We start from the raw sequence: 23,663 nt of genomic DNA on the forward strand, positions 1-23,663 counted from the left end.
AAAATTCCTGATGCCCTGGCCCCACCTCAAGATTCTGATTTAATTGGACTAAAGTGGGACCAGGGCTCCCAGAATTGGGAACCATTCCTTTATGTATGTTACCATTTAATTCCCAGAACAGTCTTTCAGAGTAAGTATCATTTTTTAGTTGAAACTACATGGCTCATTGTAGAAAATACAGGAACTTATGAAGAATTTATTGGCTCATCATCCCACACTGAAGAATTTTGAAATGTATGAGAATCCTGTTACAACTTTGTATTATTTCCTTGAAAACATAAGTTCATATTAAGCATGTTCTCACTTCATTAAAGATTTTATAAACATAATTTTAATGACTATACAGTATTCTAACATGTATATACCTCATAATTTCCTTATGCCGTTTTTGTTGTTAAACATTACATATTGTTTCCTTGTTTTATTTTTGTTTTTCAGTGTGTAATCCAATATTTACAATTTTTCATATGTAAGGGTTTTCAAACATCTTGCATTTCTCTCCTAGGATATATTCTCAGCTATAAAATTAATGGGTTGTGAATATAGGCATTCTTGTATTTGATCTTGGTTTTGTTTTTGTTTTCTCCCCCACCCCATCTTGGTTTGTTTTGATCGACGGGATAGCTAATATTTATGGAATCAAATTCATCATTTCCCTTTATAGTTTGTTACTTGACCTTGATCCCTATCCAAGGTACAACAAATTTCATCTATGTTATATGCACGTTTGTGTGTTTGGAATTAGCTCACTTAAAATTTCCCAAATTGTTTAAGATTTCCTATCAATTAACTGATGCCTATCTTTTAAATAGTGAAATGATGTAATTATCTGACGCTACATTTTGTTAAATACTTCAGTCTGTTTTCTTCATTAATCTTTCTCTTAAAATTTATTTGAGAGAGAGAGAGAGCCGTGTGTACAAGAGGGGGAGAGGTGGATAGAGAGAATCCCAAACACGCTCTGCAGTGTAAGCACAGAGCCCGACGAGGGGCTCAAACTCAAATTGTGAGATCATGACCTGAGCCAAAATCAAGAGTCAGACACTTAACCAACGGAGCCACCTCAGCATCCCCTTCATTAATCTTTCTGACTATATCACTTATCAGTTATAGTTTATCTGGGCTCTATACTGTGTTCTAGCCATGCTAAACCTGTCACGTGTATTTTCAAAACTACCTGTTGAGATATAGGAACTATTATATTCTTTTACAGATGACAAAACTGAGGCTTAAATACATTAAAAAGTTGGCAAAAATGGTCATATTATAGTTAAGTCAGGATTGTAAGTTTGGCATTCCAGAACTGGCACACACTCTTAGCCATTATGTTATACCACTTCCCAATATAATATCAAACTTTTAATTAGTATGGCATTAGGTTGTGTTTTGATATCTGGTAATGCTGGATCCACTTCATTTTCTTGGATATTTTGTTTATTATCTAAAATGAGGTTTTTTTTAATGGATTGCATTGTATAAAAGTCAAGCAATACAGGAACATATAAATTGTGAAAATCCTGCCGCCACCCAGTTTTTCTCTCCTGCTCCCATAAGCTCACTTATTAACAAATTAGTCTGTTCATACAGAATTTTCTATGCATATACTTAACATTTTTCCCAGTTTTTTATTTTGAAGTTACCCAAACACAAAAATGTTAAAAGTGAGCACTCATATATATGCCCTATACCTAAGCCATTTTCCACATTGGCCATATTTGCTTTACCCCATTATAGATTGGTAGATAGGTACAATCTCCCCCAAATATTCATGACACTAGCCTTAAATGTTTTGTTCTACTTCTTCTAAGAACTAGAGCATTCTGGGGGCACCTAGGTGGCTCATTTGGTTGAGTGTACGACTTCAGCTCAGGCCACGATCTCACAGCTCATGAATTCGAGCCACACGTTGGGCTCTGTGATGACAGCTTGGAGCCTGGAGCCTGCTTCAGATTCTGTGTCTCCCTCCCTCTCTCCCCCTAACCCAGTCACATTCTGTCTCTGTCTCTCTCAAAAATAAATAAACATTAAGAAAAAAAAATTTAGAACTAGAGCATTCTCCTACATGACCACAATACCATTAGTCGCCCATTTCTGACCCAATTTACTTGCATTATCTGTCTGGCCTTCGATTACAATAGCCTTTGAAACTATAGAGGTTTTTATTTTTTATGTTTGTTTTGTTATTATTTTCTTAATTTTTAATGTTTATTTATTTCTGAGAGAGACAGAGTGTGAGCAGGGGAGGGTCAGAGAGAGAGGGAGACAGAATTCAAAGCAGTCTCCAGGCTCTGAGCTGTCAGCACAGAACCCAATGCAGGGCTCGAACTCATAGACCGCGAGATCATGACCTGAGCTGAAGTCGGACACTTAATGAGTGAGCCACCCAGGCGCCCCCACAATTATTTTTTTTGAGAGAGAGAGAGAGAAAAAAAGAGCATGAGTAGGGAAGGGATAGAGAAAGAATCTCAAGCAGGCTCCATGCTGTCAGCATGGAGCCCAACATGGGGCTCAGACTCACCAACTGTGAGGTCATAACCTGAGCTGAAATCAAGGGTCAGACACTTAAGCGACTGAGGTACCCAGGTGCCTCTGACACTCTAGTTTTTTTAGCGAACCAGCTGAAAATACTGATTTCTGTTCCTTTCTGGGTTAGAGATATAAAAACAGTTACTCTGGCTTCTGGAAATGTCATGAAAATGTCCCTAGTTTCCAGCTATGTCCTGAGTAAGCTGAGAAGTTCCTTTAGGGTCAAGTGCATCTCACCTTTTTCATCTGTTAGAGAAATAAAATGCTGGGACCAGGCAGATATAAAGGATATGACCAAGGCATATTGCTAACTGAAGTGAAGTGGCTTTTCTTTTGGTTGGTCAAGACTTCCCCCATAGCCCCACAAGTGAACAAGTGTTTCTTCTGTTATTTAATACCAACGGCAGCTTGTCTATATACTCAGACCTTTTTTCTCACTGATTTTCCTTATTGAAGATTCTGTTGAAAATGATCCACTGCCTTCTCTAGCTTGTGCCACTTTGATTCTTCTGATCCTAGATTTTTCCCTGTATTTATTTCATGAATCTCATCCTTGAGTTTCTAGGTATGTGACAAATGGCTGCATGAAACAGGCACCTCACCTGTGTTGAAGAGAGCCCTTCCATTTGTATTTTATTGACAGTGCGGGTAGCTCTTCTAGAGACCTCAGTGTCACAAAAAAGTATTAGTCCTATCAATATTTTAAACTTATGGGATTGCTTCTTGTGGTGATAGAAATGTTCTGAAACTAGATAGTGAGGATGGTTGCACAACATTGTGAACATACTACGGGGCACCCTGGTGGCTCAGTCGGTTAAGCGTCGACTCTTGGTTTCAGCTCAGGTCATGATCTCGTGGTTGGTGGGATTGAGCCCCAAATCGGGCTCTGTGCTGACAGCACTAGAGCCTGCTTGAGATTCTGTCTCTCCCCCTCTCCCAGTGTGCGCTCTTGTGCTCTCTCCCTCTCTCAAAATAAATAAACTTAAAAGATTGTACTGGATGTCTCTGAAGTATATTGAAAACGGTAATTTTATTTGTATTTTACGCGATTTAGAAAAAGCCTCCCTATCCCCTCCTATCTCTGTAGGAGATATAGATGTAGGTTCTTTGTGCTGATAGCCCCTGGAATGGGAGAGATCCTTTCCCTACCCCAGGGAGTTTCCTGCCTCACAGCCAGTTCCTAGACATTCCCATGAGGACTAACCGTTTTAGAAAGCTCCTTTGGCAAACATTTCATGCCGGGCTACCCTCCCCTGTCAACTGACTGGTCCCCTGATTCCTCTTTGCATCATGGTTTGGTGCGTATTCAGAGCATAAAATTGTATATTAGCCTCAGTAAAACATATGGAAATGGAGAAGTCTTCTGGGATTGACTCCTTAAAAAAATTTTTTTAACTCGGTGGAACCACTTCTTATAAAACACGATATCTTAAAAATCACAATAAAAAAATATATATACATATATATAAGTCACCCTCCACCCTTACGTCCTTCACAGCAACCCTGTAGGTCGCCTCCTTGGGCTACATTTGAAATGCACTGTTCCAGATCAGAATATTTTCTTTACTACTTGCTTTTTATTTGTTTGTAAGCATTTTAAGAAACTTTGAAGGAAACTGCCTTAAATCACATGTAAAAATTCAGAGTTGCCAAGAAACAAAAGCCATATTCTCTGACATATCTACAGAGCCGCTGAAAGAGAACTGTGCATGATGGGAAGTTATACTGGATATGATATGCACACATACATATGCATAAGTATCTGTAGTTATTTTTTAGGGAGTATCATAAAAATACATACATGTTCATAGGGAAAAGATAACATAGATAAGAGAAGGAAGTGAAAATCACTTTTAATCTTACTCCTTTGAATTGGAATACTGTTAACTATTTGAGGCACGCACACACGTGCATGCATGTATGTGTTTTACAACTAAATATTAAGTATACTTTACTATCTGATTTTATCCCTTATCAGAATAATTTTTGCACTAAGTGAACATGTATCTTCGAATCTATGTGGTGAGTGAGAGGCGCTATTTTTCATTAAAAATTTTCATAAAAATAAAACATGTTGGTTATAGACAGCTTCTAACCCTGTGCTATTTATCTCTTCTGTAGATTCTCAGCGAGAATTCAACAGTAGGCCAGGAACAGGATATGTACCTGTGGAGTTTTGGAAAAAAACTGGTACGTGTCTGTCTGGTTCTAGATCACATATACGCACTAATTTGTGCGAGCATGGAGCACAAATTTGGGGGCTCCCGCCTCTCCTTCCCCAGCTTTCCCATACATCTGGACTGCCTCTCACGTTACTTTGCAGGTCAAGAATTTGGAATGACTCCCTACAGTCTGTCCAAGTCCTTTGCACACCCTTCTGCACCACCCTGAGGCATTAAGTAACTAACTTTTCCTTCCCTGTTTATATGCCTTATTTCTGAACATATAGCTCAGTTCATTTCTGCCTGTTTTCACTCAAATCTACACACACTGTGTCCACGCACTACCACATTTCGTTCATTCTGGTCTTGGAACAGCCCCCTGCTTTTCCTTTCACCTCCATTGTCCCTAACTTTGTCAAGACTGTTCTTGGTGGGCCTTATTTTCTAGAAGACTAAAGGAGGGTAGGTCTGCCTATTGTGATAAGATGGGGCGGTTAACACCATGTCCCTAATCCTGCCCTTGTCCAGATATGAGCCTTCCTCTCCTTTTTTTTAAATTAATTATTTAGTTAATTAATGTGAGTGTAGAAGGGGCAGAGAGGGGGAGAGAGAATCTTAAGCTCCATGCTCAGTGTGGAGCCCAACATGGGGCTCGATCCCACAACCCTAGGATCATTACTTGAGCCAGAAGCAAGAGTCGGATGCTGAACTGAGCCACCCAGGTGCCCCGAGCCGCCTTTTCCTTCTAGCCTCCCTTTTCCAGTACCATTTTTTTAATTGAGGATTTTCTTTTTATGTTTATTTATTTTTGAGAGAGACAGAGGGAGACACACAATCTGAAGCAGTCTCCAGGCTCTGACCTCTCAGCCCAGAGCCTGGCGCAGTGCACGAACCCACAAAATGCAAGATCACGAACTGAGCCAGTGTCAGACGCTTAACCTACTAAGCCATCCAGGTGCCCCAGATAAAATTTACTTCTACAAAAGTTAATACCTGACCTTCACAAGACTCTTCTAGAAGCATCAAGACCGTAATAAACAAACAGACAAAAGATAGGAACAAATTGTGGAAAACAAGAATAGACATGCTATAGATTTTTGTTCTTACTGGCAATCAGGAAGGTACAAGATGGGGGCGCCTGGGTGGCAAGGTCGGTTGAGTGTTTGGCTCTTGATTTTGGCTCAGGTCGTGATCCCAGGGTGTCATGGAATCAAGCCCTCCACATTCAGGCTCCATGCTGAATGTGGAACCTGCCTGAGATTCTCTTTTCCTCTGCCCCTCTCCCTTGCTTGCACTTTAAAGATTTTATTTGTAAGTATGGGGCTTGAATTCACAACCCTGAGATCAAGAGTTGCATGCTCTACTGCCTGAGCCAGGCACCCCAGTGCATGCAAATTCTTAAAATCATTCCTGTTTCATGCTTTTGAATTCTTCCTTTCAAAAGCATGTTATCAAAATTTATTTTGCCATTAAAAATAATTTGCAAAACTACATAGGAACTTGGAAAATCTTTGCAGTTGGAAACCGGGAAATGTATATCATCAAGAAATAGGATAGAATTATGGGAAATGAAGAGAGTATTGTTAAGGTAGAAAGATTACCATGTACAAGATCTCGATAACTAGTGATTTCCTGACTGCGAGATAACGTTGGGTTAACTATGGTTAAGAGCCAAAATTTGGTGTTGAACCAGCTAGATTTGAGTTCTTCTTCTGCTATAGTGTCATCTGTGACCTTAGATGACTTTAGCAAGGTAGTTATTCAAACTCTGACTCTTATCGATTGTCCTTAACCTGAAAGGAAAAAAGGTACTTCAGGACATTATTATGTTGGCTTAAGACACCTATATCTGGTAACTAAGAAGAGGCTTATGATGGGTAGCTGTGGTGGGCCACAGTGGATCTGTCTGGATACCAGGAGTAAAGGAAGCACAGAGGTCAGTGTCAAGTCAGTTCAGCATTGTCCCTTGTCCTTTGCAGTAAAAATGTCTTTTTTTTTATTTTATTTTTTTAACATTTCTTTATTTTGAGACAGAGAGAGAAAAAGAGGGAAAGCACGCACGAGTGGGGGAGGGGCAGAGAGCGAAAAGGAGAGGGAGACACAGAAACCAAAGCAGGTTCCAGGCTCTGAGCTGTCAGCACAGAGCCCAACACGGGGCTCAAACTCACAGACCGTGAGATCATGACCTGAGCCGAAGTCAGACACTTAACCTACTGATTCACCCAGGCGTCCCAGGTTTTTTTCTTAAGGCTAGAGTGATAAGATCGAAGCCTAGGATGGCAGCCTAGAACATTCTTTGATTCTTTGAGCCTGGGCCATGTGAAAGAACCAAGCAGTAAAGGAGTTTCCTTAGGCTTCTGGGTTTTCCAGTTGTGTGGACTCGGGAAGGAGGTCATTCACTTGGGGAACTTAGAGATGAGGCTCAACGCGAAGAGTATGCCATTTGGAGTGTCCGTTCTGTGGAGACCAAGCAGGATGGCAGTGATGGGAAGAAGTGATCAGGAACCAAGTGAGGCGATGGTGACTGGACCGGGCTTTGAAACCCAGGCTCCTGGCATGCCCAAATCTGTATCTTCAGCCTGCGCTTCTCTGCCAAGTTCAGTCTTCTGTCCCTAACTGCCTCCTGGACATTTGTGTCTGGACGTCCCAGAGCACTTCAGTCTTCTCACTAGCCTCCACCTGGCATTTTGCTTACTCTCCGTTGCCTTTCATAGCACTAGCGTTCTCCATCTTCAACTTCACCTCCAGACCCATAGCTGCCACCTGCCTCCTTCTGCCCTATCCCTTCCTCTGTGCCACTTGCTCCCGCCTAAATTCAGTCTCTTCTGTCAGCTGAATGTCTACTGCCCCAGCCTCTCCCAGGCTGTCTCTGCCTCCAGTCTTTTCTCTTTGCATAGAACCCTTCAGGAGTTCAAGTTTTCTTTAGAAAAAGGGCCAAAGTCCTTAGCATAGGATGTGAGACTTGTCCAAAAATTCATTTCCACTTACCGTCTCAACCAGGACACGTTTTCTTGATCCTCCCCTGCCACTTGTAGAGCTGACCACTTTTCTACTTGATCACAGTTAGGAGAATATAGAGTCCATCTTAGTCCTCTAGGTATCCCCAACCCATGGCACAGTGCCTACTTCCATCTACACACCCAACAAATGAATACATGAACAGGCAAGTGAGTATAAGAATAAAAGTGAGGGGCGCCTGGGTGGCGCAGTCGGTTAAGCGTCCGACTTCAGCTCAGATCACGATCTCGCAGTCTGTGAGTTTGAGCCCCGCGTCGGGCTCTGGGCTGATGACTCAGAGCCTGGAGCCTGCTTCCAATTCCGTGTCTCCTTCTCTCTCTGCCCCTCCCCCCTTCATGCTCTGTCTCTCTCTGTCTCAAAAATAAATAAAAACGTTAAAAAAAAAAAAATTAAAAAAAAAAAAAGAATAAAAGTGAAAGAGTATGTCGTATGTTACACCCTCTGTAATTTTGGAAAAGTCCTCTCGTTTCAGCTCTGTCTCTTCTTGCAAGCGATAGGGAGTGGGAGGGGAAAGATTTCTCGGCCAGTTAATTTTACTGTCACTTTCTTCTAGAAGAAGCTGTGAATAAGGTGAAAATTCAGGCCATGTCAGAAGTACAGAAAGCCGTTGCTGAGGCAGAGCAAAAAGCCTTTGAAGTGATTGCAACAGAGAGAGCTCGGATGGAGCAAACCATAGCGGACGTTAAACGGCAGGCCGCAGAGGACGCCTTCCTCGTCATAAATGAGCAAGAAGAGTCAACAGAGGTCAGAGTTCTGCTAGCCCTGGGGACTGGGGACTGGGGCTGGGGCAGCTGCAGTGACCAAGCTCACGGTTTTCTCAAGTGCTAGGCAGTAAGACACAACAGTGCTCTTGAACTAGATGAGTGTAATTTTTATCTAGTACCAGAAGAACTTTCTGTCTTAATTATTATATTCTTAAACAAATTGGCTCATTTTATCAGTTTAAATTTTGAAAACCAGCCTAAAGACAGAGTTTGTGGAATTGCATGATTATGGTGACTACCATTGACTAGTGGGCTCACCGCGTGCAGAGACACAGAGTTAAGCATGTATGTTGCCTTTTTAATCCTCACTATGACCCTGTAAGGTAGGTATCGTTGGGTTCCGATTTTCCCAAAAGGAAATGGGAGCTTAGGAGGATTTAACTGTCATAATCCCACAATGCTAAAGCCAGGGTGCGGGGGTAAGGAGATGTGGGGCCCTCTAGCATTTGGTCTGTTTATAAAGAAGATAGTCTTTTATGGATAAAGTGACAGATTGGGCAGATGTGCCCACCTCTTCAAGACCCCAAGCCCAGGACTCAGTGATGTTTGTGTACAGGATACTCTTGTACTGCAGTGAGGACAAAAGTAAACAAACTGGAAAGAAAAAAGCATATGACACAAACATCCTAACAGTCCTTTGGAATGTAAAGTTCTGTAACTTTCATTTCTGTCATCTTTCAGCTTTGGGATAAACTTTAAGTCCTGAAACAAACCTGTTTCTTTAAGTAGGCAGATCCATCTACCAACTGAGACATAAAGAACTGGGTGGGGTTTTGTTGTTGTTGTGTTGTTTTTTAAACTAGAGAAACAGGGGCACCTGCGTGGCTCAGTCAGTTGAGCGTCCGACTTTAGCTCAGGTCATGATCTCGCGGTCTGTGAGTTCAAGCCCCCCATTGTGCTCTGTGCTGACAGGTCAGAGCCTGGAGCCTGCTTTGGATTCTGTGTCTCCCTCTCTCTCTGCCCCTCCCCCGCTCGTTCTCTCTCTCTCTCTCTCTCTCTCTCTCTCTCTCTCTGTCAAAAATAAACAAACATTTAAAAAATTTTTTAAACTGGAGAAACATTATTACCTCATCCCACGTAAATGATCCCCATCAGCGTAGCAGTGCCAAGCATGGCTGTGTAAGGGTGAACGTGCCTAGGCATTACGTGGCTGTCACAGAGGATGTTGGAAAATTGCTTGTTGTAGCACCCTAACAAGTGCACTGAACTGTAAGAAAATGGTTCCTTTAACCCTCTTCTTGCCTTTCTCCCTGGCAGCTTTTTCTTTAGAATTGTTTTTGAGCAGGGATATCTCTGTGGTATTTACTTCTGTATCTGTAGCTGTCTATTATCAATATCATTATCTGTTCATATTTACCTGCTTTTATATCTGTGTTTACCCTTAACTGTGTCTGCCTCCAAAAAAAGGAGTGTAACATTTTGGCTAAGAGCATGAATTCTGGATCTAGACTGCATGGTTTAAATCTCAGCTCTCCATTTATAGCATTGGGATGTTGGGACCTGTAATTTTCAACAGTGCACAAAGAGGCCTGCAGGTGAGGCATGCACCAGCATTCATCCCAGGCAACTTTCCAAAACAGGGGAGTGTTAGCAGGACCTAAGCTGTGTGTTAATTTTGCATCTGTCCAGATGGGCTGAATTCCCTTTATCCCATCCAGAAAATTCTACTTGAAGTCCAGCAGGCATCTCTGGGATTCTTGTTCATTCTCTGAGAAGTGGTGGGGTATAATGGAGGTTAAGAGCCCTGAGTTCTAGTCCCACACCCCCCTCACACTGGCAGTGTACCGTACCTTAAGGACTCAGTTTCCTTCTCTGTATAGTGAGTGTTGTAGTAGCTCCTGGCCTGCTGGTCTCATAGTTTTTACAAAATATAACGAGATCAAAATTGTGACTGTGCAAGTGTTTTTAAATTGTAATGCACTGTGTAGACAGAAAGGATTTTGTTATGGTGTAAAAACACAGGTATAAGCTGTGGCAGCTCCTGCTTTTACAGAACAGCTGCGTCCTCTGAGGCCAGACCCTAAGAGTCTGCTCTCAGGCACAGGGATGCAGTAAGATGTGTCCTCATCTCTGCCAAAAGACACCTTCTGTCCTCAGCCTGGATTTCCTTGCAAACCTAATGAGCTAGCTATTGACTGTAAGATGGGTAGTCGTTTCTCCTTTGGGCCAAGTTTGCAATAAGGTCAGGAAGGCCTGGGAAGGATCCCAGGGATTTTGATAAGCCCCAGGTCATTCTGGTACAGGTGGGTCCCCGGGCCACACTTAGAGTACAGGTATCCCTGCTTTTTGAAAGTTCACGTTACGCCTTTGCTTTTACAAAAGATGTACGGTAGTACCTGTTTTCACTTGCCAAAAGAAGTCTGAGGAGGATTTTCACTTTTATGAGAAAAGGCAAAAAGCAAAAATAGCGTTCAGCATTTGTTACGCAGTGAGCTGTTCTAGAAGCAGCACACGCCCTGAGCAGCAAGAGTGGCCCTGCCAAGCTCCTTCCTTGGGAACTACACCCTCAGCATCCAGCTGTGAGAGCTTTGAACTGGGTTTGTGAGCATCTGTGCTTTATCTCTATTTTGTGCATCCATTAGCAAGATGTGTCCTAAGGAAAAGCCTAAGAGAAGTTATTTTTTGGGTCTGGAAATTTTTCCATGTAAATTAATGCTAATTGCTTTTCCACTTTCCACCATTTCAGCTTACAGAAGGTTTCAGAGGAAGGCTCCACTTCCAGATAGCAGGGGAACCCGTAATAATGGCATAGACTGATCTTTGCCTAACAAAGGAAATTCTGCAGTCCCCTTTCTGACTGACTTGGCCAGTAACTCACAAGGTTTATAATCTCTCCCCACTCGCTACAAAGGACTGTTTGCCACATGTGTCCCTCCAGCATTGAGGAGTGCCGACCTGAAGGGCAACTACATGTACAATAATACAGGTTTGCCTTATATCTTGGCAAAAAGCCTCATGATTGTCAGGGGGGAGAAGCCACAGGAAAAGGGAACCTACAGTATCCTTTTTACTCTAGCTGCTCTGGCACTAACCACCTTGTTCTTGCATTCTCTGATCCTGCCTCTGTGGGGGCCAGTTACCTTGTTTTATTGTATCCCATAAATTCAGAAATAATCTATTTTAAATATATAAGGGCAGCCAAGATGATAAACTAGTGGTTTAATACTCTTTCCCCATTTCAGGAGCGCCTGGGTGGCTTAGTTGGTTAAGTGATTTCGGCTCAGGTCATGATCTCACCGTTCATGAGTTTGAATCCCGCATCGGGCTCTGTGCTGACAGCTCAGCTGGAGCCTGCTTTGAATTGTGTCTCTCACTCAAAAATAAACACTAATTTTTTTTTTTTTTTTTTTTTTTTTTTTAAATATTCTTTCCCGGTTTGAGATGCTCTTGCAGGCTTGGACAGAACTAGTAGAGGCTCTCCCATTCGGCTGGGGCCGACTCATTGGCCTGTGTTTCCACAGCAGCCCCACGTGGGCAATAACCGATTTCTTCCCCACAAGTGATAACGTTCTGCCACGGCATCACTTGGGGCCAGCCTACCAGGCTCAAAAGGATGAAATTCTCCGGAACTGTAGTTTGCTTGAGGTTCTGTAAATGTAACCTGGGAAAGCCATCGGTCACCTATTCTGGTCCTCTGTTGTTGGTGCTGGGCAAGTTTGGGCCGTCCCGAGTATATTTCCTGACAAGCCAGTTGTGTTTGAAGGGAGTCTGCAATCCTTTGTAAGCTCTTCAGAACTAAACTTGTACATTGAGTCTGGCTGAGCCAGGAGGTCCAGGATCCAGGCTTGACACAGACACGTGATCACTTCATAGCCTTAGGCACGTCCCTGCCTGCTGGCTCTTGGTGTCCCATCTGCACAGTGCAAAAGGTGGGCTAGGTGGCACCACGCATGTGTCTGTTGTTTAATACTTGAGCAAGTGTCAGGTTTCACTGGGGATAGTGTCTTTCTTCCCTGAGGAGACTACAGAGTGGTCAGGCCCGGCCTCCGGCCTCCAGCCTCCGGCCTCTGCCATTCTGGAGAACCTGTGGAGGGGGAGGGGGGTGCCGGCCAGCTGGTGCTCAAGTCCTTTGTGACACCTGACAAAGCCTTGCCTGCTTGTGGTAGTTTCATCTGGCCAGTGCCAGAGGATTTTTCTCTTGTAGGTGGGTCCTGAAGGCGTCAGGGGCAGGCTCACTGGTGGGGTCCTCATGGGAGCCTAAGGGAAGAGAGAGTTCCAAGGGGCAGGTGCCAGGAGTCGCACTGGTGTCAGCTTTCTTCATGACGCTGCTTTGCCTTAGCTGACTGGGGGAAGCCCAACGCTGTCTGTTCAAGAACTGTTCGGCGCCTTTCACGACTGCTCTTTATAGCGCTAACCAGGTCTCAGCGTGGCTCATCCCTTCTGGCGGAATTAGTGCTCTCTTGGTTGGTGTTCTCCCTTCCTCACCCCTACCCCCAGGCATCTCTGCTAAGCCCCAGCAATACCTGCCCCTTCTCCGGCAAGTGGAAGGAGTGGCAAGGAACCTTCTGGGCTGCTGAGTTCTGAGGAGTTGTAGGACTCCCCTAAACGAGCCAGAAGCAGTCCCGTGACTCCCAGCCCACCCCTGACACGACAGATCCCTGACGGAGAACAGGCACAGAGGAAGTAGCACAACTACCCACTCTTACACGCCCATCCTGGTCCCCTGACAGGGGACTTTTCTTGAAAAGATCAGGTGTTGGTGGTGGAAACACCCAAGGTCATTCCTCTGTCGGGAGGAGCGAGAGAAGAAACATTACCTAAACACACGTCTGCATGCGTGGTATCGGGGACCCCAGGACACAGTTTGGTTTGGTCGCTGAGGATTAAATGGGACTCAAAACAATGAGTAGGTACCTTTGGTGGGCGGTGTGAGACCTCCCACCTGCCCTCCCCTGGCACCCTTCGTCTTGCTGTCCCTCCGGCCTGTGGTAGGTGGTTTTCCTCACAGATGAAGGAGATTCAGAGAGGAGTGTGTGTTTCCCACGCACGAGCAAACCGCAGTAGAGGCGGGACAAGCATAGGTACACGTGGCTCCAAATGCCGCGCTCTCCCCATGTAGCACAGGTGACAAGTGATGATAAGCCTGCCCCGCGAGATCCAAGCAACTAACCCGTGCCCGTGTCTTGCAGAACTGCTGGAACTGTGGCCGCAAGGCCAGCGAGACCTGCAGCGGCTGCAACATCGCACGATACTGCGGCTCTTTCTGCCAGCACAAGGACTGGGAGCGGCACCACCGCCTCTGTGGCCAGAACCTGCACGGCCAGAGTCCCCACAGCCAGAGCCGGCCACTGCTTCCTGGAGGGAGGGGCTCCTCGGCCAGGTCCACCGACTGCAGCGTGCCAAGCCCGGCTCTGGACAAGACCTCGGCCACCACCTCACGCTCCTCAACACCTGCCTCTGTGACAGCCATCGACACCAACGGACTCTGAGCCCCAGACTCACTTCCCTCTGATGACCTCACAGCGCGGCAAACCATGGCACAGGGGGCCCGGCTGTTTGAACCAGTGCAGTTAGCTGTCGGGTCATCAGCACGGAGTGAAGTGGAGGCAGGAAGAGTGCAAGGCCAGCCAATACTGCTCCACAGCCCCTCCGGACACTGGCCCCAGTTTCCTGTCTGTGTCCTGGGGGGAGCTAGTATGCCACTCTCTCTGCACACAGGCAGCTAGCCAGAGCCGCTCCTCCTTCCTTGGCTTCCAGGTTTGTTCCCGTTCCAGCTGAAACTGGCGTGGCCGTCCCCTTCTCAGTCTAGACCACCAGCTCCCCTCCCTGCCTCTCCAGGCAGCAGACCCGTCAGAGGTGCCCGACCGGGCTGGAGGGGGCTCGCCCCACACACTGCCGCCTACTCCACCGTCCTCCTGCGGCAGAGGCCTGGAAGCTGACAGCAGGCCGTGGAGGAGATTCCCTCCGACGGGGGCGGCCCCTCTTGCCCTGGAACAGCTCCTTTAGCCCCATTTCCACCCTCAGCAGATGCCACTGACTAGCCCCCGCCCCCGGACATGGGCAGGCAGAAGCAGCACTCAGGACCCTCTCTTCGACCCTGCTGTTCAGACTTGTTAAGAGTATCAGAAATCACAGGAGATAAGTCACCATTTCACTAAAAGCACCCGTAATAATGAAAAACAAATAAAACTTCCTCCAAGCATCACAGATCATTTTGGACAAGATTTTCCAACCTGGCTTGCTACTTTAGTTTGGGACCCATTTTTTTCTCTCTTACCTGATTTTGCTTATGCAGAAATAGTTTCCAGCGCATGGATTGGTCTGAGGGAGAAAGACTCAACTGTGGATAGTCTGTTCTCTCTGAGCATGTTGGCCAAACTAGTATCGTCAAACCATTGAATGGATTATCTATTGGAAATGCAGAACCTTTTGTCACCGCTTGGCTGTTTGCACAGTCGTCTTGTTCTGTGTCCCTTTTATCTCAGACCGCGCACGTCCAGATCACTGTGTGGATCTTCTCGTGGTCTCTCTTTGGCCCCTGTTAAGCTATGGTTGTCCCATAGGATGTGATGTGTTGTGGCTAGGACCTGCCTCAGCAGTCAAGGCCTGCTCACATCTCAGCAGCCTTCCTGGACCTGAAAGAATTCTTCAAACCTCATCCATAGTACATATGATGTCAGTTTATTATCAGACATTCAGTCTCGGTTTCCTTTATGGTATCTATTTGATACCTTCCCTCTCTGAGCTAAGAAAAGTTCTGTGAAATGTGACAACCATTTTGAGAGAGGCTCACCAATTTTCCTTGCCATCATCAGGAAGTTTTCTAGATTCTTACCTGGCTCTCCAAAGGTGACATCACCTATACCTCTTTTAAAATATCAGGAACTGCCACACACATTCTTCCCTGCCATTTGTGTTTTGTTGGGAGCACAAGGACCCTGACTCTCCCACTCTCCCCCTCCAAGCCTCCAGCACCCTCTTGCCCCAAGGAATCTGTTGGGGTGAGTTGGTTGGGCCTGCTCCTGGCCCGTGAAAGCCCAGCTTTAGATGGCTACCTTCTGTGCACTGACCAGAGGGAAATAAAAGCTTTGTCTCATCAAGGAAAAGGGATTAGTGTAGTAGCGTTGTCCTCACATACAGGGGTGTCTTACTGCGAGAACTTCTAAGTCCCTAATTTACCTAAAGAGTCTGTATCTTGCAAAGGAACTCAGTACCAGGCACCTTTAAAATACCTGGATTTCCAGTGCATAAAGTAAAGTAAGATATTCCCAGAGAATGAATAACAATAATGTTATCCATTAAACTGGAATTCCTTAAACTGCAGCTGTTGGTGGGGCATCAGGACCAACAGGAATGAAATTAGTACTCCGGGAAGGACTTGCCTACATTTACTTGAGACATGGGGTATCCCATGAGGAAGTCATAGAGCCTGTGAATCAGAGCAAGAGAGTATCCCGTGGTACCCGTTGGGTCTGTCCCCAGGTCACTGCCTTTTCATTGACAAGATGTACACCTGGACAGGTTCTTTAAATCTTCAGTTGGCCACAGGACCAGCCAGGGTAGCCCAGGTTTTTCCTGGTTGGAATAAAGAGCCAAAAGCAGGGCCCACCGTCCATTTCTGTAGCTATGGTTTTAGTTTAGTGTGCGTGTCCTAGGTGGCTGTTGTGAGCTGTGGTTCTACTGAGAGCTGTGTTGGCAGAGTTACTGTGGTGCTGTTCTAGACCGCTTTGCTCACCCGCTGCCCAGAGGCCAAGCTGAAAACCTGGGTAGTATTCCACACTGTAGTTCAGTTCTCAGACCTTTTGCTGTTCATTTTGGTCACTTTCACATCTAGGTTGGTAGGGCATCTGTCCAAGACTTCCTGTTTAGGTGTAAAGAATCCCTTTCTTCAGCTCCCTCCTCTGAAATTCTGCTGTCTGGTTGGGAGAAGGAGGGGCACTGCCTTGGGGTGGGCAGGGAGGGGGTCGAAGGGGCAAGGGTGACTGAGTCCAGCTTCCCTACTTGGTCTCCAGTGTCTGCTCACCATCCCAGCCACCAGGTTTGGAGTACAAGTTCAGGCTTCCCGCTTTCATCTAGTTAGGCTTAAAATAACTTGATACAGTCAAGCTACTTAGAGGACCAATCTTCATAGTTAATATTTGGGGGGAGAGAGAAAAGACGGAGGGGATGGGAGTGGTGGTACTGGAGGTGTCGGGGCGGTCCCGGGCTCTTCAATATTATCGTAGAAATGAAAAGCAAATGTGACATGTGCCTGCCCACCCATCAGAGCACATCTGGAGGATGAGGCCAGTGTTCAGCATCGCCCACTGAGGGACACTGAGAAGTGCCGGGACTTCACTGTCCTCTGCTTGCGAGAAGTGGTTGCAGGAACCAGGGAAGGCCAGAGTGCCCAAACTGGGAGCCACCTTTAAATGTTCGGAGGGATGATTGAGGGCTGAATCTTCACACCCTCAGTCGCCCTTTGGGTCCCCACCACCTGCACCATGTCTGACTCCGCCCAGTGGTGAAAATGGACTCAAGAAGAAGTTGGCTAATTCCACCTGCTCAGGAGTAGGCAGCCTACCCTAGGAATTGCGAGCGTGAATGGGACTTCCGCTTTGGAGGGTCCCTGCAGCTCCAGGGTGGGCCTCTAGCACATGTGCTCAGGCACAGGCATGTGACCCTGAGGTCACAGAGCGAGTGGATCTTGGACAGTGCTGAGTCATGCATGTCTCAGCGAATTGAAGTCTGGAAACCAGACGCATCTACCCAGCACAGATCGGTGTCATGTTGGCTGCAGTGTGGACATCCTTTGCCCATCTGGGCCTGCTAGTCCACCAGGAACTCCTCACTTCTTGGTGTCAACATGAACATCTTCAGCTTCTAGACAGAAAATCTACACTTTACTCTCTATGGCCTTGTTCCAAAGTCAGATTGACCCCCAGGGCTGTCACCTGCTCGAAAGGGTGTAGACCTTATTCTGGATAGTTCCAGAAGCTATCTCAGCAAGTGGAGTTGGAGGTTCAGCAACACTATTGGAATTGTGTGGTAGTGAGTTCTTCAGAACGAAATAATGACCAGGTAGCCATTTGTCCTGGAAACTGTAGAAGGGATTGTGGATTGAATGAATCATTTAGAACACATCTTCGAAGCTTTCTTCAGAACTGGTGTCAGAACCAGGTCAGTAGACCAAGCCAACTTAGGTTCTTTTGTTTTGTTTTGTTTTGTTTTGTCTTGAAGCTATTTACAGAGAACTGGGTGGTGGCATGTTTGAACCAAATGTAAGAAAAGCCACAGGGACCTGGACTGTTCCAGCATGGGCCAGCCGGCCAGGTGTCCGGGGAGGAGTCTTGTCTGGGTTGGGGAGGGGGAGCTGGGCGAGCTATGAATAGGGCCTTTCTGGCTCTCTAAGTGTCTAGTTCTTATGAAACCAAAACATTGACTACCTGCCTCTTTGCCCACATGCATTGACATGCTCATTTCCAAAGATGATGGTGCAGGTGACCTTTTCCGTCGTGAGCCAGGAGAAGGTTGGGAGACCTGAGGGTGGACCTTGCATCCCCCTTCCGCTCCACAGCCCCAGAAATGGCACTTCCCTGCAGACCCCATCCGGTCGGGCCCACAGCTGCCCAGTGTGCACTCGTCGATGCTTATACCAAATAGGGCATGTGCGGCTGGTGGCTGGCGGAGACAGCCCCGTCCCTGCATTGGAGTTGGCGGAGAGAAGCGTAGGTGAATGATTGAAAGTGCTATTTGGCTCAGCGGCCTTTGGTCTACTTTCACGGCTTTCCAAGTTCCTGATGAGGCTACAGAAGCTCCATCCACAAAAGAAGGCCAATAATGTAAATAAAAAAGTATGCCTCCGAGCGTGGATTTTAAAGGGGGATGATGAATGTGAAACCACCCACAGGATGCGGTAGTCTGGTTTTTCTGTGCTTTGTCATTTTACTCTGATAGCGATTTTTGTTACTTAACTCTGTGCATAACTTATTTAATGTACTGTATAAATGAACCAAAACTGTTAAATATGTATTTAGTTTGTTCTACTTAAAGTAGTCAATAAAAAGGCTATATTCCTTTTCTGACTCGGGCTGGAAGGGGACTGGGAGGGCAGGTGGTATATCCACCGGAAGACATCCTTCCCGCAGGCTTCCACAGACGCTCCCCCCCTTTTGTGGGGCGGGGGTCTCCAGTGGTTCCGCGGTGGCCTAAAGAGCACCCCAGGGAGTGAAAGCCTGAGGTACTGCTGAGGAGACGGTTCCAGCTGCTACACCTCTGGGCAGCCAGCAGAGGGGCCCGGCCCCGGGGCAGCGATAGCTTACAGACACTCCCGGTTCTTCACTGGGGAGTGAGCTTTTGGTACAGAAAGTGAAAAATAGGGGAGTGGCCTCGGAGCTACTTTTTTCTAACAGCTCTCACGTAGTTCCTTAGAAAGTTTTCACATACCAGGACTTGTGAATATTCATTCCTGTTCTTCTTACACGATGTTAAATCACGTGAGTTCACGGCTTCCTTCATGCTCCCTTGCTCAGTGGTTGTATGATTTAATTGGGGTTATACTTTCATGGACTCTTCGCCTCCTGTCAGGTAATTGGATCGCCTTCAAGGTTTCCCTGTCCAACATACTGAAGTGAACATCTTCCTCTGCCTGCTTTATTTCTTTGGGATAATTTTCCAAAGTGGGAGTTCTAAAACTGACCGTTTCTTGCATCCGTGGAGAATACGTTCCGACTGCTTTCCTGAAAGCCCACCAGCTTGTGGTGCCCCCAAGCAGGCCGTTTGTAATACTTTCCACGGCTCTGAGGTGGTCTAACCAGCCGTGATGTGACCCAGATAGGTGCAGGCACACCCGTGCACACCTGTATGTATGGAGTCTTAGGCTGTCAGTCCAGTTTCCTGGCTAGTGACCCAAGGCCTCACTTCCCAGGGCCCTGGCCCCGTCCTCCCTCCTGTAGCCCAAATACCCATCTCTGGCCTCTGCCCTAGACCTACTTCGAAGCGGCCTTGCCCGAAGAGACTTGACACCAGCAGCTTCACAGGCCCTCAAAAAGCAAAGGGAGTGATCTTGGGGTAGGGGAAAGGGCCGGGCTGTGGCCTTGGCCCCAGAAGACAAGGTGGCGGCCTCGCTGCGTGATCTTTCACGCAGATGGTGCCAACTGCCAGTCTTTTGGCAGCTGCCCAGCGCTGCAATCCGGCACCTAGAACAATAACAGGATCTCAGCCTTGTGACTGCCAGCCTCGCACAAAAGCACATTTGGTAGACAAGTCAGCGATCCACAGCCTGCCTTAGCTCTGAAAAAGAGACCCTCGGGACTCCAGTGATAGTACAGTAAAATAACTATTGGCTATAGAAGTAGTCTAAAAAATTGCCGTTATCATTTAAAAAAAAAAAAAACGATGCTGGATAAATTCCAATGAATGGACTTTTAGCTGCATTGCTGAGGTCACAGATGAGGAAGTCTAGGGAATCCCCAAGAGCCAGGACAAAAAATTAGAAGAGTACAGCAAACCAAAACCACAGAGGTAGTTGAACACAAAAGAGGAAACCTGTACTGCCTTGGGTCAGGAGAAATTTCAAGAAGGTGGCGTCTGAGAGGTTAATTGCCTCTAGGGGCAGTGTGAGGCTCTGAAGGGCTTTGAGCCTCTACAAAATGCAGAAGCAGATCTGAGGCCAATCTGTCCACCCAGGTCACTCTGGCTTTGACCTCAGTGAAAAGGCAAGCAGGGAAAAATCTGCAAAGGGAACTATGCAGAACTCTCTGCCCGTCTGAAGGATGAGAATCTAGAGACTCCTCATGTCTGCTCTCTCCTGGGGCTGAGGTTCAGATTTTCATACTCCTGAGGCCAAAGCACTCCTGGGCTGAGGAATTAAGATAATTCTAAGCTTGCAGGTATCTCCTGGTGTCTGACAGAAGCAAAAATGAAAATCCTCTAGAGAAAAAAACTATCAAAAATATAAATCATAATATAGCAACCAATTATAAAGTGTCCAAAAAAATTACTGAACATCCGAGGAAATGAGCCACTATGAGCAAGAGTCAGCAAGAAGAGTAAACAATTGATTTAGACCCCAGGAACTTCAGATAATAGTACCAGATACAGAATGTAACTATGAAATCTCTAGAGATGGTGCTGGAAAAAAGTGAGCACAAACTAAGAGACTAAATAACAGGCAGATGTGAAAATCAAATTCTGGAGAGGACCACTGCAGAGTAAATACCCTGCACTACCAGGCAGCATAGTATAGATGAATCTGAAAGCGGGTGAAGCATAGACAAGGAGATGGAAAACAGGAAAAAGTTCCTTCCGGAACGTGTCGAGTGGAGAGCCCATTCAAATTTTACCAAGCGTGGAGTCAAGGAGCCTACTGACTTCTCAGCATGAAAAGGGAAATAACTGGCCTGAGATGATTCGACCTCAGTATGAGCAAATTGCATCGATGTGAACTCCTCTTTCCTGTCAGTGCTGGTTTCTTACTGCTGGGTTTTTAGGGTCCCGAGTTGGGTTTATCCTCTCCTCAGCCGTCCTCCCTCCCAAGAGGGTTGCGGGGAACCCACAACAAACCACCCACCGACCCTTCCCCCATTCCCCAAGAGAGCTTCACTGTCTTGGTGCTGGGCGCCCTCTTGTGGAAAGAGCCTGACTTGCTCCCTCTGTTGCCTCGAGCCCGCAAGCCAGATTCCTCTCCGGTGCGCACCCCAGCAACTTTTCCTTTCTCCTTTGCACCCTTTTCTGCCTTTCCGCCCCATGAGTTCGGCTAACATTATCTGGGTGCCTCCTAGGGAGTTTCAGAAGTGAGTAAATCAACCCCACCACCACCTACCTTCGGATGGCTGGGCCCTGAATAGCCCGCACCGGGTCAACCCTCCACCTTGCGCTGTGCTCCCATGGCTCTTCTTTGCTGCCCCATCTGCCATCCTGCAACCCCAAGCCTTGCACTCCTTCCTTCCTTCCTTTGTTCTAGCTGCCACTGTCCTCCAGCCATGCGCTGGCTTCCATTGCTAAAGGATGCCTGGGATCTCCCTCAGCCTTGTTCGTGCTTGACAGCAAGCAGCTACTGGTGCCAGGGAGTAAGTCCGGCTATGACTTGGAGCAAAGTGTTTGCTAGCTGAGCTTTCTTCTTTCTCTTTAAATTGGGCATGCTAATGATGCCCACACCATTGAGTTGCTGTGAGGTGAAATGTGATGATACGGGAGTTGTCCCAGCACAGGGCCTGGTGCCCAGGACCCTCGGTAAACAGAGGCTGCTCTCATAGCCTGCTTCTCCCTCTGCCACTATGTGATTTCCTTGAGAGGATCCATCTTTGCCCCAGTATCCTGCCTGGAGCATGGTGTCTTACATATGTACTTGTTTTGAGAATAACTTCCTGGGGGCGCCTGGCTGCCTCAGTTGGTAGAGCATGCGATTCTTGATCCCGGGGTAGTGAGTCCAAGCCCCATGTTGGGTGTAGAGCTTTGGAAAAGTGTGTGTGTGTGTGTGTGTGTGTGTGTATCCGTGTGTGTCTTCCTGAAGGCCCACTTAATTCTCAGGTCCTTTGTTTTGACGCATCAGAGGCTGTGTTAAGGGGACTTGGTGTGTTTCCCTCTGAGAGCTGGAGAGCAATGACAGCCATTTAGACTGTTGCTGTCTCTCCCACACCTGGCCTGGCACTGGCCCAGTCGCCAGGACAGGTTTGAATGTGTACAGGTGAGTCACTGGCACAGGTGGGAGGGGTGAGGAGGCAGGTGCAGGGAGTGGGCGAAAGGGCGGGGATGGCAGCTGGTGGAAGGACCTAGGAGCTTTCCCAGCTTCAGTGTTCTGCCTGCCCTTGACCTGGGTGCTGTCACCAGCTCGGGGCATTTCACCATCCCCAGCACCTGCCACAAAGCAGGTGCCCAATGGCCGCTGAAATGAGATGAAGAGCCACCAAGAGCAGGGCATTGAGGGCAAGGGCTGGAAAGGTGACCCAGACCTGATGGCTTTGACCTGCTACTTAAAGGCTAAGGCGGCGTTTCTGTGGTGGACAGGGGCAGGGGTGTGGGGGAGGCCAAGAGGGAGTGACAGGTCACAAATAGCCCAGCTCAGCTTGTGTGTGTTTTAGGGAGAGGAGGCTCCACAGAGTGGGAGAGGGGGCTGATTGCTAAGGGTCTTGAATGCCAATTCAAGTAACCAAACTTGATCTTGATGCTGAAGCCAGTGTGGTGCCATTGAAGGGTCTTAGCCACAGGGGTGTGGTCCCCACGTCAATGTTTTGAAAGCCCCTTGTCTGTTTTCTTATGGAATGGATTTGGGGTGGGGCGGGGGGGATGCAGATGGGAAGCCCAGTGAAGAGGCTGCCACAGTCTTCTAGGCCAGAGGTGATGGTGGACACGAGCTGGGGGTTAGGGTGACTACCGGATGGAGATGAAGGTGGGCTCTCAAGAGGTAAGTAAACACGACGTAAAGGCTTGGCAACCTCCTCTGTGCCCCTGCAGGCTGCCGAGAAGTTTGTTCTCCCTGTAAGCTCTAACTCCAGCGCCGGGTCTACAGTCCAGCCCCCACAGCCACCGGACATTCCCGACGGCTTCCAGGCTGCCCTGTTACCTGCAGGCCATCGTGCAAATTCCCTCTGGTCGGGCCCCCTGCCTCACCTCCAATCCCTTACACTCCATGGCTCCACCTCTGCTCCCTTTGTGTGCCACGTTCTCCCTACCCAACCACCCCTGTCAGAGACCCCTGCTGAAAGCCAGGACACCACCCAGGAGGCCACCCCCGACCCTGCGGGACCGGCCCGCTCCCCTCCACCTGCAGCGCCCTCCCCAGCACCTGCAGGCTCCCGTAAAGGAGGAAGGCCACCGCCAGGTGAGGCGGGCAAGGGCGAAAACCCTCCGGAGGCACTCGCTTCACAGAAGTCAGCTTGAGGATTTCAGCATCATCGTTCGAAGATGCCAACGGGAAGTGTTTTTTAGTGTTGAGGGTTTGCTGTTGCTGTTCATGTGGAGGAAATGGAACAGAAGCAATTAGAACCTAGGACAGAAAGCAGGACTGTTTCCTCCCGGATGGGCTTCTTGTCTAACCAGGACACCGAAGCCTCCTCAGGCCGCCCAGAGCAGTGCGGCACCGGTGCTGGCTGCCCTCTCCAGGAACCGCCCGGAGCCTGCGAAGAGGTGTGGCAGGGCACAGCCCGGCACGGTGCCGGCCAGCGAGCCACCAGGGACCCCCGTGCTGGCTCTTTGGCCCGGGTGGCCGGGCCGGCGGCATAGCTCTGCGGCACCCCCTCACGGGGAGACACCTCAGGGAAGACCCTGCCTAGAG

General features: G+C 47.5%; 1 protein-coding gene across 4 annotated transcripts in view; it reads left to right on the forward strand.

Annotated features, from left to right (window-relative positions):
* Positions 1-18,467, forward strand: part of CBFA2T2 (CBFA2/RUNX1 partner transcriptional co-repressor 2) — a 146,233-nt gene extending 127,766 nt beyond the window's left edge. For 2 of the 4 annotated variants that reach the window (XM_058685318.1, XM_058685320.1), the window contains 3 exons: positions 4,648-4,716; positions 8,260-8,450; positions 13,600-18,467. In XM_058685318.1, coding sequence (XP_058541301.1) covers positions 4,648-4,716; positions 8,260-8,450; positions 13,600-13,899 — 560 coding nt within the window. In that variant the 3' untranslated portion in view covers positions 13,900-18,467. The remainder of the gene's footprint in view (positions 1-4,647; positions 4,717-8,259; positions 8,451-13,599) is intronic. The other 2 variants (XM_058685319.1, XM_058685321.1) reach the window with 2 other exon arrangements.
* The last annotated feature ends 5,196 nt before the right edge of the window (positions 18,468-23,663 follow it).

Source organism: Neofelis nebulosa, chromosome 9 (assembly GCF_028018385.1).
Source record: "Neofelis nebulosa isolate mNeoNeb1 chromosome 9, mNeoNeb1.pri, whole genome shotgun sequence".
Lineage (NCBI taxonomy): Eukaryota > Metazoa > Chordata > Mammalia > Carnivora > Felidae > Neofelis > Neofelis nebulosa.